This window comes from Cryptococcus neoformans, chromosome 6, assembly GCF_000149385.1.
Source record: "Cryptococcus neoformans var. neoformans B-3501A chromosome 6, whole genome shotgun sequence".
NCBI lineage: Eukaryota > Fungi > Basidiomycota > Tremellomycetes > Tremellales > Cryptococcaceae > Cryptococcus > Cryptococcus deneoformans.
The window spans coordinates 546,750-561,003 of NC_009182.1; the positions used below are offsets into that span (position 1 = coordinate 546,750).

At 44.7% G+C, this 14,254-nt stretch overlaps 5 protein-coding genes across 5 annotated transcripts; 3 read left to right on the forward strand and 2 right to left on the reverse strand.

Annotated features, from left to right (window-relative positions):
• Positions 1-1,147: 1,147 nt before the first annotated feature.
• CNBF1690 (hypothetical protein) lies at positions 1,148-2,920 on the reverse strand (the record flags this gene model as incomplete). Its single annotated transcript, XM_769913.1, has 5 exons — positions 1,148-1,310; positions 1,379-1,486; positions 1,682-1,865; positions 1,916-2,626; positions 2,689-2,920. 5 exons carry the CDS (start codon positions 2,918-2,920, stop codon positions 1,148-1,150), a joined length of 1,398 nt encoding a protein of 465 aa, XP_775006.1.
• A 381-nt stretch (positions 2,921-3,301) lies between these two features.
• Positions 3,302-4,273, forward strand: CNBF1700 (hypothetical protein; the record flags this gene model as incomplete). Its single annotated transcript, XM_769914.1, has 3 exons — positions 3,302-3,657; positions 3,713-3,918; positions 3,969-4,273. The coding sequence occupies 3 exons, from the start codon at positions 3,302-3,304 to the stop codon at positions 4,271-4,273; spliced, it is 867 nt and encodes a 288-aa protein (XP_775007.1).
• Positions 4,274-4,951: 678 nt separating this feature from the next.
• On the forward strand, positions 4,952-7,978 carry CNBF1710 (hypothetical protein; the record flags this gene model as incomplete). Its single annotated transcript, XM_769915.1, has 6 exons — positions 4,952-5,263; positions 5,329-5,482; positions 5,535-6,505; positions 6,737-7,276; positions 7,596-7,792; positions 7,846-7,978. The coding sequence occupies 6 exons, from the start codon at positions 4,952-4,954 to the stop codon at positions 7,976-7,978; spliced, it is 2,307 nt and encodes a 768-aa protein (XP_775008.1).
• Positions 7,979-8,915: 937 nt separating this feature from the next.
• Positions 8,916-10,716, forward strand: CNBF1720 (hypothetical protein; the record flags this gene model as incomplete). Its single annotated transcript, XM_769916.1, has 2 exons — positions 8,916-9,602; positions 9,640-10,716. The coding sequence occupies 2 exons, from the start codon at positions 8,916-8,918 to the stop codon at positions 10,714-10,716; spliced, it is 1,764 nt and encodes a 587-aa protein (XP_775009.1).
• Positions 10,717-10,910: 194 nt separating this feature from the next.
• Positions 10,911-12,600, reverse strand: CNBF1730 (hypothetical protein; the record flags this gene model as incomplete). The annotated part of the gene is made up of 7 exons (XM_769917.1): positions 10,911-11,077; positions 11,138-11,632; positions 11,692-11,788; positions 11,859-11,976; positions 12,023-12,183; positions 12,257-12,341; positions 12,380-12,600. The coding sequence occupies 7 exons, from the start codon at positions 12,598-12,600 to the stop codon at positions 10,911-10,913; spliced, it is 1,344 nt and encodes a 447-aa protein (XP_775010.1).
• Between the last annotated feature and the right edge of the window lie 1,654 nt (positions 12,601-14,254).

Consider the following 14,254-nt stretch of genomic DNA (forward strand, 5'->3'; position numbering starts at 1 on the left):
TCTGCATCTTCCCAGTCATCATTGTGGACACTGTCATCGATGTTGTTGCTGTTGCTGTTGTTGTTATCGTCGTCGTTACTGCCATTGCTGACGAGGTCATAATCGCTGTCGTTGTCATAATCGCTGTCATTGACACTGATAGGGTTAGTGAAAGGCCTAGATGTTGATGAAGGCATTGTCTCCAGATCATGTGCTTTTTAATAAATGTATATTATGTATTTGTAAACCTTTGGAAGACCAGAAATTTATACATGGCAGCATATGTGATGATACCTTCTTTTATTCTGCATCATGTCATGTCATGCAACCGCACCTAGAATGGTCAAAATAGTTTGTCCAGGAGCCAAAAATTCCGCTGTTGAATGATGTCCGCTATTGACCTGAAACCTCGTTTTTGGCGTTTTCTTGACGAGAGGAATCTTTGGCTGAAATTTTGGAATTTTTGAAACATTTTTTTTTCATTTTGGGTTGGGTATGGGCGCTCTGCACTGTACATCGAAGGGTTGTGCAAGGTAAGGTGACACTGAGCAATGGGAGCTCGCGACCTTTTGCAAAGTAACTTATGAGATATGATCTTTGATGGGAAAAAGATTAAGCTTGAGGACATGACAGAGCACCCCTTTATATACTTCTACAGAAATCTATTTATATTTGCTCGAGGTCCAACTGGAGGTCCAGTTCTTTTATTGGTGGTCCAGCTGGACCTTCTATTCTGAGGTGCATCTCACCTTCATCTGTTATGTAACTTCCTATTCTTATGCTTTGTGCAGGTTCATGGCATGACATTTAATTGCCAGCTTACTGCTCTACATACAGCTGCATGGCATCGGTTGGATATTATGTCATTGCTGCATGAGCAAGGTATATATACACATCCTATAGCACTTGTAGACTACTGCATGTAAAAAAAAATCGATCAAGCAAGGTGAACTGTTGCTCCAAAAGACAAGAGGTTAACGATATTGGCTGATAGTGGTGGGCCTAGCAATGGTGAATTAAATGGACAAATGTCTTGAACTGATGAGATAAATTACATGCAAGGTTGAAGAGTAAATTCACCAGGGTTAGGAGATGGTTCCAGGTGATTTACACCACAGCCCACTGCAGCATATACACATTTTGACATTTATATTTCCCAGCTTCCCAATCATAATGTACTCCAGACCTCCAAGCCCAGACATTGGAATGACTGGGCATGTTGGGACTTCAAAGGTTCAAGCTCACAGAGGATATCATTGTTGTAAGCAGGACAGGTGGCAGATGAATTGTGGGTGAATGTAGAATCAAGGATAAGACCATAGGCTCCAGCACTACATATATACATCAGTTACTCTGGATGATTCAACGCATGATAAAAAGAAAGAAAATGGTCTCTCACCCGCCTCCAAAAGACATGAAGCCAGCTTCACATAATGCAAAATATTTGTTCTTGCCAGTCCATCGATAAGGTATTGTTTGGCAGCTATGGGTCAGCTTAAAAAGAAAACTAATACTCATTACAACATGACAAGTGTGTTGTGAAAGGTGTTGTTGGGAACAATTGAGGTTTGATGGGTATGAAATTCACAAAGTCAGGATACAGTGTTCAAGAACATATGTATAAATGGCATCGAGAAAGGCAAGACAACACAAATGTTAACATTAATTTCCTGAGTCTGAGAGATGGACTTGGTTAACTCACGATTCACCACTTCCATAATAGGTTCCCTCTCGCTTCACTATGGGCTCATTCATATATGTTCCAAAGCGATTCCCATGACCATCACGAATCACTAGTATGTTACCAGATGATTGATGACTAACTGAGTATATGTCGATCAACCGGTACAAAGTAGATAAGGATGCACCATGCTGATCCAAAGAGACTAAGTTGGGAATTTTGTCAGCTTGAACAAATAACTAGATATGAACTCACACAGCAATGTCCACTGGTTTGTAAGTCGCTGACGAGGTGGAAGACAGGCTTTTAAACCAATTGCGTCTTCAGGAGTTAAAACATTACTTGTGCTATCCTTACGACCAATCAAGGTTAAAGGTTCAAATGGCCCATCACCATGATGCTTCATTCCGAGTACAGAAGCCTGTGTAAACCCAGGTGCCCCTGTAGGTGGTATGTAGCTCCCAGCAATTTGCTCCGCAGAGGCAAACGGGGTGTCATGAGTTATATCCATTGGAGAAGTTTCTGCATGACGTATTTGTGGCTTTGGCTGGCCATTGTGTGTCTGATCTGCGGTGTTAGGAGAGGTGGGATGGGCAATAACCGAGCGCCATTTTGAAGCCAGCTTTGTCGTCGTTGCCAGTGTGTCGAGGAGTCTAGAATGCGGCGGACTCGAAGAAGGTGCGATGCGTGAATGGCTAGCTTGTCCCCTTAGTTGCATCTTGTCGCTACGTTTGGAAGCCCCGCGTTCGCCATGACCTTGCATTTTTTGCATAGCTCGTGTGGCGTTGACATCCATGTGATCATAGAATGGGTGAAATATGATGTCGCATCCGGCATCTGTGATAGAAGGCGGTGAAGTCGGACTAGTGGAAGAAGAAAATGTGGAGAGGCGACGGGGAGAGCGAGCATGTGGTACGGATTCTGGAAGTACCCCCGTAGGGCGAGATCGTGGCGAATATGTGGGCTCTGTATGATTAGGGTTCCAGTTGGTAATTTCACGGTAGAGAGCTGTACCGGCTATGACGTACCTGGTCGTCTATGCTCTTCCGCATTGTGGTCAAGAAACAAGAGGTCCAAATTGGACGCTCTCGGGTCAGGGGAAGGGTGGGACTTCACTGAAGGAGAGTGTCTTATAGTTTCGTCATAAGAACCCAGAAGATCGTCTTGAGATAAAGAAGATGTTTGGATGGAGGAAGCGGGAGCGGAATTGAAGTCGCCGAAGTCTGCTGAAGAAGTAGGCAGACTGTGGTGGTGGGGCATGGTGAGAATAAACGCTGGGTGCACAAAAAGCAGGTGGTATAAGCCAAAGATCAAATTGTATAGTGGATGTGAAGGGAATTGTTGTACATTTATGAACAGTTTCTATTCTATATCAATACTCCTGCCTAGTCAGCTCTTCTGACTGTGATGTAACTTGGGTGGTTTAACCTTACGTAATTAAGAGCCAGCAGACACAGCACCTACGAGTCTGCTACAAATGCTACTTAAATCCGCTTTAAAAAAAGCGTCAGGCAATTCATCTTATGTAATCATTTCAAAGGGACTTGTGAAGAGCCAACCTTGCTGCCTTACAAATTTAGCTTAACGACTTGTTAACGACCTATAATACCACGACTGCCAATTATCACAGTCATCAATGTCATGGGCGGTACTCGGAAAAAGACGAGAAAGGAATCTATAGTATCCGGTTCCTCGACTGCCCGGACTTCCTCGGTCTCACATAAGGTCACACGCTCGACTATCACTGCATTTCACGTTCTACTCAGAAAAAAGGCCAATATAACTAAAAAATTACAGCATGCCACTACCGATTCCGAGAGATCCCTCGGGCAGAAAGAGCTAGATGTAATCAACAACAATATATCAGAACTAGGAGGACTAGACGCGTATCAAAGAGCAAGTCAATTGGGACAATCTAAGGACAGAGGCGGCGATAGCTCGAGGATACTAGTCAACTGGTTACTGGGTATGGGCATGAAGAAGGACCGGCCATTAAAGTGAGATGCCATTCAGCTATTTAACCAGTTGATCTTCCACTAATTTCAATTGTAGAATGTTAGAAATAGGGGCACTTCGGCCAGATAATTATGCTTCAGAGAGGTGGTTAAAAAATACTCCAATAGATTTACATTCGCAACATCCGTCAATACTTGAGCAGGACTTCTTCCTCCGTCCCCTTCCCATATCGGAAGAAGAGTCATTTGACCTCATTAGTTGCAGTTTAGTCCTGAATTTTGTTGATGACCCAGCCAGAAGAGGTATGTGCTCTAGATATCTCGTGATCAAGCATTTCTAAGTCCACTTGTAGGCAAAATGCTCCAGTTAATACATAAACACCTGAGGCCTAGCAGCGAATCGTTGTTGTTTCTCGTTCTTCCTTTGCCTTGCGTCAATAATTCACGTTATTTGACGTTGCCTGTATTAGTCGAAATCATGGAAGCAATAGGATTCATTCTTGTCAAAGAGCGGTGGAAGACGGGAGGCAAAGTAGGCTATTGGCTTTGGCGTTGGAACAATAAAAGGGACTCTGGCAAAGAGGGAGGGTTATTACAACGAAAGGTACTGCAGCGAAGCGGTGCGAAGATGAACAATTTCGCAATCGTATTGCCATAACGACGTCTCTTACTAACATAGAATAAAAAATGCATTTGATATGGCTTAGTTATAGATTTGCGCTTAGACATTTTCTCATATCATCAAAACGATATCTGCACTTGTACAACAGCCCCTTGCTACCTGCTATACGTATCTACACTAATGCTTCGCGCTGCTACGGTTATGGTGGCAGGTTGTCGTGTCGAATAACGATAAATGTTTATTGATTATGGAGAGAGGTCGTGTCATGCATGTCTGCTTACACAAATGCGTCAGCGGAACTAGGTTCGACCTCGGCGGACATCGACCGGTCTTCGACCAGGAACGAAGTTCCGAGGAGAGGCTTGTCGCAAACTGTAACCATATAGCTTTTTGGCAGGGACCGTCTAATAGACGGTACTCGAGTATATTAGATAGAGCCCGCCTCGCCCGCATCATGCAAAGCCCAATTTTCTCATCTTCTCTCTACCTTTTGGCTGTCAAATATGCACAATCAAACACAATATCCCGCTATTATTCCTTCTTCTACTATCATACGACTGATTCTTGTGATAAGCTAGTTCTCTTCTAGCTACATTCCTAAAAGGTGACGACTTAAGTTTTTCAACCATATTCATCGTCGCATATCGAATTGTACAGGCATTACTCAAGACATTTCTACCCGCATAACAACATTGTAGTGCCATATTTCAAGTCATGCCAGCATGGCCCAGGTTTATGTCTTTGCGACGTCAATATCTCTACAAAGCACTCGACAAAAATCATCAAAAGCATCCCATCAAACATCCACATACACGGTTCCTATCGCGACTTTTTTGCGCATTGGCTGTCCTCTTTTCATATTCAATCTATCAATCATTCCGGACTGACCTCAAACAGTCAGGATCTTGGGGATGTGAAATGAGCTGGATGTCGCCTTCGTATCGCCGGCTGGAATGGACAGAATTCATTTCAACGAGATATGCCTTGTACCTTTATCGCGAGCAAGGCTTGGACTCGGAAGATACGGTGAGTTACTCTGCTGCTGGCTGTAGTCCTAAAGCCTCATAGACCATACTAAGGACAGTACATAGCTTTCGGGACACCCTGTTCTCTTTGTACCTGGGAATGCTGGCTCATATCAGCAGGTCCGCTCGATCGCCTCCTCAGCATCCAAGCAGTACTATGAGCAAGTGAAGGCGAGGGAACGTAATGTGGTGACTGGGAAGAAGATTGACTTCTTCACGGGTGAGTTACCGCGGTCTTTATCTTGGGACTTTTACTGAGCCTCATCGTCTAGCTGATCTGAAGGAAGAGTTCTCTGCGTTTCATGCGCGGACTGTACGCGAACAAGCAGTTTTCATCCAACACTGCATCAAGGGGATACTCCAGGAGTATACGCATCTACCGCAAGAAAAGAGGCCTACGCAGGTTACTCTACTTGCGCACTCCATGGGGGGTGTTGTTGCTCGCTTAGCAATGGATCCAATTACTTCGATTTCAGTTGACATTATCGTGACCTTGTCGACGCCTCATATCTTACCACCACTTGCTCTCGAACGTGACATGGATTCCATATACTCATTGATAAGGTGGAGGAGACAGCATATCAGTACCCATCCGCCATTAATATCCATATGTGGCGGCATTTCAGATACACAAATTGTATCGGATAGCTGTGCGCTGCCCTTTTTTCAGGCAGGCAATAACAGTGACATTGCCGTTTTCACCACTGGCATACCTGGTGTATGGACTGCTGTCGAACACCAGGCCATAATCTGGTGTCATCAAATCCGCTGGCGAATTGCTAGGATGTTGCTTGACATGTCAAGTAGGGCAAATACAACTGCAAAATTGGTTACTGCAAAAGAGTGGCTTCTCGATTATCAGGAAGATGAAACCTTGAAAGAACCACGTAGCGAGAGACAACATGATTATTCGGTGTCATCTCGCAATATGACCTTCATTGGACTTCATCAACCAAGCAAAGCCTTCGTTGCCCAACAATGCAATGGTCTCGAGCGTTGTAGAACGGTTCCTTCAGTAATGAGTCTTCTTCCATTCCCAAATAATCCTAGTGACCCATTTCCGCTACCGGGAGAGGGGATTAAACCAAGTGAAGTAATGCTAGTAGCTGAAATAAGCCTCTCATCGACCAACACAGTGGTCAAAATAAATGCATCGCAGTATGGGCAAACCATTGCAGGATCAAGAGAACACCATTTAGTCAAAGGGAATAGCTGGAGTGAGTTTACAATCACAATGCGATATGTGGATTAACCTCAAGCATAGAAGTTAATTCTTCATTGCCATCTTTGACCACTCATCACCTCTTCCATTTTGAGAATGCTTTTCTCTCCTCACTGGTTACTCATTCTCTTGATATCACTCTTGGCCACTGCAAAGGTATGTAATGTAATGTATGATTAAATCCACTAATGAAATTCCAGATTTTAAACCATTAATTAAGCACATATCTCAACCAGCTTTGGAGTTGCAAAGCGCTACATTCGAATCCAATTATTATTTTGCATCAGGCCAACCCATACATCTACATTCTCATTCTACTGCGGGACCCTTCTTACCTTACCAAGACAGAGCTGGCATTTATCTGGAGATATTTCAATCGCCCTTATGTCCTGTACAACAGGTGTCGCTCAGAAAAAATTACTACAACGTACTGGCCAAATCTGTGACTCGGTACCGTATGGTCGTTCTTGCATGGCCAGTAGGGTGGGCTGCTGTGGTTCTTCTGTTTCAATTATCAGATTTTATCAACACAGGTCAGTTAGAACATGTAAAGGATTCAAGTTAATTTTGGTAGGTGAGATACTTTCCTGGAACTCGGCATTAGAAAGGATTGCAAGGCGCCGGATGCCAATTTGTATTGTTCTGCTCCTTCTGGGAGCGACTATACAATCACAGCTACCGGATTTTCCAATGTTACACACCTTTTTTCTGGGTGTTAATCAACTGGAAATGGTCCCTCTGGTGGGAATTCTGGGGGTGTGGACGTTTGGGTTGTTATGTGTTGTGTCTTTTGTAATCACCGCCTGCCTCTGGCTTCTTGGCTGCATTATACAACAGCCTCACGGTCATGAGCGATTGGAAGATGAGTAAGTATTTATTCATCTCATGCTATGTGGCTCTAATCGCTTATGTACCTAAGGACTAAATCAAAGCATGATTGGCTGGGAGTTGTGATGACTGGGGCCGCTGCAGTGCTTGTCAATCAAGTGATTCCTCATCAACTGATATTCCTCTTATGTGTTATTCTTTTGTGGTTATCCGCTGCACGGTCAAAAGCCCTAAACGATCGATATGTAAGTTGATTATGGCTCTATTCACTGCTGATGTTTAGCATCTAATTTCTACTTGTGCAATATTCACAACTCTGTTGATCCCCTTCAAAATCCTTCACGTAGCAATCTGGAGCAGAAACATTTGGACTGGAAGTGCAGCTCTTGTCAGTACAGATAATAATTTCTACTATGCCATACCTCCAGCCCTTTTGGTTAAGTGTGCATCCTGTGGTGGGACAATACAGAAGAGACATGTGTAGGTCTTTTTTTATGGCAGGACCTATGGGATAGCAGCTGACATATCAGTAGTTGCTTAAAAGCATGTCGAATTGCTCTCATAATATTGATCATGTCTTCTTTCTCTGTTGGTGCGCGGTGGACTTGGATTCTATCTCCTATAGCAAACGCGGTATTGATTTTGTTTGTTGCTTCCATAATTTAGATACTATGATATGCGACAAAACCAATTTACATAAATGTTGTTTGCTTCCGGCTTGGGAAGGTTAGGGCTTTTCTCACATTACTACTATATCATTCTTCCCATAGCAGATACAAAAAGATAACGAAGAAAAACATAGATAATAGGGGTAGACAAAATGTGACGCTTGGAGTGCCACTTGACAAACAGATGGTGCACTGAGAGGATGATGCGTTGAAGAAGTGATAAACTAGGGCTAGCTTGCATGTGCTGTGCGCGGCCATGCGCTGCTGCATGTTCAGTTGTGTGGGCAGTACCTGTAGCTCAGTTTATGTTGTCCCAACCATCATGAAGCTCTGTCTGCGAGTCCAGCGAACCAGTATTGTGTAGCTTCAGTGGTGATAACCATCTATTATATGTGTAACAGCTCCTCTCGTAGTAGTCGATTTTTTGTTTTGAGTAAACTTCTTATATTATGCAGCACTGATGTATTATTCTTTCGTGTGGTTGTCTTTATTGCACAGCGACCCCCTTCAGGTTCAATTAAAGTGTATGGTTCACTAAACTGCCAGAGTTAATCATCATGCTTACTTGGCTCCGACACCTTCCGATGATGGGATTTCTGCCATCGACACAGTGAGCTGATTCACTGCAGGAATAGACTCTATAATCGAGCCAAAACCTCGTGGCGCTTCCTCGGAGAGAGGATCTCGTAAATAAAATTTCAAAATTCCTGGAATTAATAAAAATATCCCATTTCTATACGGAAATGGACGTCCAAAAAGAAAGTTTTACGTAAGAGTGTTTATGTTTTGTTTTGGGCTCCCTTTGACGATGGACCGAAGATCCCTGAGAGTGTTCTGGATTCTGGGCTTTGACGAAAGGGCACTGAACTTAGCTCGCTCTTCCATTATTATTACTGTGTGATATTCTCTCACGCGGATTCCCCCTCCACAACCCCATGCTCTCCGCAGACCAACGCCAGCGCGCACCCTTTGCCCACAAATCCTCCTGCGCCAACCTCACTGCCACACAGCCTTCCGCACTCCGTTCACCCTTCCCCCCACAATCTCACTGGCCGACACCCCCATCGGCAGAAGGCCACCAGCTGCAGCTCACATCAGACCGCTCAAAATGGGCTCAATACCCCTCCCCTCGCAAAATTAGCAACGAGACATGTCAGGCAGGTTTCAGTGATCATCCATATGCGTTTGGCGGGATCGGGGCAACATACTCACTCGACACGCCTACTTCGCGTCGTCACTCCCTGCCGTCTTTATTCAACCCCAATACTCATCGCCGCGCGTTTACATTTCCGTCTATGTCCTTGCCGAATCCCGCAACCGTTCGATTCATATCACTGTGTTTCTTGTGGTATGCTTGCTCAGCCATTTCTAATAATACGGGGAAAGTGATCCTCAATCATTTTAAATACCCCGTTACGCTTACCATCGTGCAATTCTTTTTCGTCGCGTTCTATTGTGCCATCTCAAGCCAAAAGATGTTGGGGTGGACTGGCAGGCTCAGACAACCAACAAAGAACATTCTGAAAGGAACACTGCCCTTAGCGGCGTTTCAGGTGGGCGGTCATATCTTTGGCAGCATGGCGATAAGTAGAGTGCCAGTTAGTACTGTCCATACAATAAAGGTGAGCTTTCTGCCCGTCAAACATTGCTGATAATTAGGCGTTGTCGCCCCTCTTCACAGTTATGGCCTACGCGCTCCTTTTTGGAGTTTCTTACTCGCCGGCAACTTATTTGTCATTATTACCGCTCACACTGGGCGTAATGTTGGCCTGCTCTTTCGATATCTCCTTTTCAAATATCTTCGGCCTAGTATGTGCCCTTGGCTCTACTATCGTCTTCGTCTCCCAGAATATTTTTTTCAAGAAGATTATGCCGACAACAAGTACAAATGAAGTCAACTCTTCATCAAAGCTTGACAAGATCAACCTACTTTACTTCTCCAGCAGCATGGCTTTCATTTTGATGATTCCATTGTGGATTTATTCCGACGCGCGGCGATTAATTGATCTGTGGATCAATCCAGCTGCTTCGGAAAGTGGAACGTCCGTTCTTTTCTATTTTTTCCTCAATGGGACCGTCCACTTTGCTCAGAGCATCATCGCATTTGCATTGCTGGCATCGACATCTCCCGTCACCTACTCGATCGCATCCCTTGTCAAACGCATAGCTGTCATTTGCTTGGCCATCATATGGTTCAAACAGCCAGTTCATACAGTGCAGGCTCTTGGTATCGTTCTCACAGGCGCAGGATTGTGGATGTACAATAACGCAAAAAGGGACGTCGATAGAGGGGAGATCAAGATGAGGCATGTCGAGGCTCTCAGGGAAGGTGTGCTGCCGTCCACCAAAATGGATCAATGTATCCTTGAAGGCTCGGGAATCGAGCTCAGCTACAAGTCAGCACATAATTCTCCCAAACCCACGTATCCCAACAATTATATAGACCTCCCCAGCTCTACAACGACCGCGGTCAACAAGACGACATTTCAAGTTCCACCGATACTGGATCATACATCGCACATTGAAGCTCCTTATCCTTCTCCTCCCGCATCAATTTCTTCATCTCCTCCTGCAGATATCACGTATCTTGGCATCTCTAAAGGTCGTCAACATTGGTTGTCCGGCGAAGGCGAAAGATTCCGTCCACCCGTTTTGAATTCAATACGGTCTTCTGTCATGGAAGAAGCAAGGGAAACCGGTGTAAATGAAGGTATGGCTGCCGTAGTTACGACTTGATCGCATCCGCAATTGGCTTGTAGAAGGTTGTTTACAATCATATCACGTATTTAGCCGGAATTAGTTTCAGTATGTGTACAATTTTCTTGAGGTATTCTCAGTAGACCCAATAGACAGTTCCTCATTTCCACCAAATACAAATAGAAATATCTTTACCATTGCATAGTATGATTTCTGCTTCGTTCTTGCATTGTTTACCAACCGAAGCGCCATACGTCGTCCATTCCCCCTACATCTCCATGCCGTTCCGTCAGAACTGCCCGCCGAGAATGCCAGTCATCCGCGCCAATGTAAGCACCACACATTGTGCGAGATCCCGTAAACTCTGACCGTCCATGCATGACTCTCCAGTTATCAATTACTACGAAAGGGAAATGTAAGCTGTCAGCCAATAGACCAAAGACGGGCAGTTGTGACTTACTCAACATTGTTCCAGGATTAAGCTGTACCCAATACTCGTTTTGCTCACTTTTTACCAATGATTCGAATCGTTGCGCCGCCTGGTACCATTGGCGGACTTCTGTAGCAGACCAGCCATGCCCAATAATTCCGCGATCTTCGTTGTTCCATCTTACTTGAGCCAGGCGTCCACATTCATCATGTCGCAGAACCGGAAAACTAATCAGTGGTCTCAATAGAGTCCCCTTGGTCCCTGATGCGTGAGCTGGAATAGGGAGCCGCGAAAGAACAGAATAAGAGGCAGGATCGACGGCTGAAAGTTGCGAAGCTGCATGAAAGCCGTCTGCCAGCAGAGTTTTACCGCCTTGCCCAGGTGAAGGATGTGATAGAAGATGAAAGATCTGAAGGCCGGCAGGATCCGTAAAATATGTGGTGTCCGTGTGAGCCGGTAATGATTGAGCACTGTATGCCAGATCACCATGGCTTAAGTCTGCGGTAAATGACCAAAAGCCGCCGTCTTAGATGTATCAGTGTCTGTATACTGCATATGGTCAAGATGAAGGTACTTCCACTTACAATGGGTCTGTCTGATAGGACCTATAGATTTAATAAGTGTCTCAGTTTCCTTTGCATCTATTGGAACTCCAGTAACGAAGCAGAAGCCAAATTGATGCTACGAGTCAATCGTCAACAACATAGTTTCGTCGGCGGCAAGGTGAATGCCATGCTACAGTTTGACTGACCACTTTATTCAAGACCTGCAGTACAGCTTGTTCATGCTGATGTACCTGTTGTGACATAATGTCATCATACGCAACATAAGGAGGTGATTTTGATATCTCAGAGTTCCATAGTGTGCGGCTAGTTTAGCGTTGTCAGCAATATCCATGAATAGAGGGACACCTACTCGTCACGACAGTCTACATGCTCAGAAAGTTGAGTCTCATATGCCGCTCGCCTGAGGAAGCCAGCGGGAAAAAAAGACGTATGGGCAGACGGCGTCGACCACGTGATATGCAAACCTGATCTACTCAGCGCAACGGCTGTAGGGTGTATATCAGAAGGTATCTAGTAGTGCAAGGATAAGTTATGGTAACAAATTACGAGAGATTGGGGCATATAAACTTTGACCGCAACGTACCTGGGATAAAGTCTTCAGTCTCTGCTTGGTGCGAGGGTGGAAACATTGCGGACAGCGGCAGTGATCGAAAAGATAGAAATGGTCGCTAACAGTCAGCCTTCAATGCCATTGTCGTCGACTCACTACTGAAGATCATCCTCGTCGGGTTGTTTGATAGTTATGGTGGTACTGTTGACGCGAATTTCTGCGGAGTTTGTCTCAAATTCTTGACTTGGAGATGAATGTCTGTATCGCACTATTGAGCGCAACTGCACTTTGGAATTCCGATTTGCGTTGTAGCGAAAAGCAGTCGTTGATACTCGCTTGTTACGGAGCCCCATACCAAAAATCCTTGCAATGGACATGACTCATGCACGGTTGGTGTCGAGGAATGGAGATCAATGGATGTGCAATATAGGGAGCGTGAGGTTGATGAAGAAGGAAGCATGTACAACAAGAGTAATTAGCAAATCATGTAGAAAAGTAGACACGCTTGAAAACAATAAGAGTACTTGTTGAAATCAATTAATTGTCAACTATCAAGAGAAGCCCGTCCGTCCGAAGCCAGCCAAACTTCGGGTTGCAGGCTGGCGGCTCGTCAGTCACAGCGTCAGCTCGGGTAATCCAACCATCATTGGGCCGGAGTCGTCAAACCTTGCATCCGGATCATACTGTACCAGTACAGTTGCCGGTGGGTCGCACAGACGGATTACTAGCTATCCGGTGCCGAACCTCAAGTAGCCACAGCATGCCCTCTTTTCTTCGATCGCGTATTAGAAGCTTGATTAGAAGCAATCGATGGCACCCACATCCACACCCCTGTCTGTGTCGATGTTAAAGATCAGGATCGCTATCGACACATAAACAGTAAATCGATGGTTAAATACTGCGACTTTCGACCTTCTTCTCGGTTCTAGTATGTTTCCTTTGGCTATGAGGGCATGGCTCACGACTCTCTCTCATTTATTATTTATCAGGAGGTTCTTGCGGCTGGCGACGTACGCAATGGCTTTGTTGTCATCCCTGAAGGTCAACTTTACCTAGCCGACATGGGATACCCCATTTATAGAAGATATCGTATCATTCTGTGCTCTGGCGCAAATAAAATGAGACTCGGGTATGCTTCGGAGCGTGATATATATACATTCTTGAGATTCTGTGGTAGGTGTAAACCTCATCATAACCCAAGACAGCTCTTCAACCATGAGCATCCACAGCTCCGCAATTCGATTAAACGGACTTTTCAAGTGGCTGTTATTAAGAGAAGAAGCTTCCTACCCTCTCCCGTGGTATAACGTTTGGAATAGAACGATAGAACGACAAGGTGCGATCATTTCAACAGGTTGTGTATCATTTACATACAGATCGGAATGATCTTGAAGACTTGCAATTTGATGAACAATTTGCCTCAGGATCTCAAGACTTTTTCCACATCTCACCAGAAAACAGGAAATAGAAGAAGCAGGGATCAGGGCGAAGATCTTTACAGCAGAGAATCGTCAGTTCGTCGCGCAGCAGCCTTTCGAGGATAACTAACGGAGCAGATTTCCATCGTCTATCCGAGGGAGCTAGTTGTCACAAGGGGCCGATGGGAAGGCGTCGGAGGGCTAAATTTACATCAGTCCGTTTCAATGTAAAATTCACATCGCAACTTAACAGTCATTAGACGGGATCAAATTTCACTACTTGGTATGGCGATATATTTGAAACCCTTTTTTGTGTCTTTTTGACTTTAAATCTTCATGACTCGTAGTTGCGAAATTACATAGTCAACCCCTGACACGACCGTTGAGAATATGGAAATCGATCTTCAAGCAGACACGATGTACTATCCTTGTAAGTAGACCTTGAAAGGAGAATGTCCTTGAAACATGACCCTCGATGTATAAAAGGGTTCAGATGAGACACGCGAAAATTACTATTACTACCGTTTAGTCTCATCACAGCGCTTTTACATCTCAAAGTGAACCAATCCTGGTTAGGTTGATCAGCGAGACACGCTCTCAACACGCCGCACTG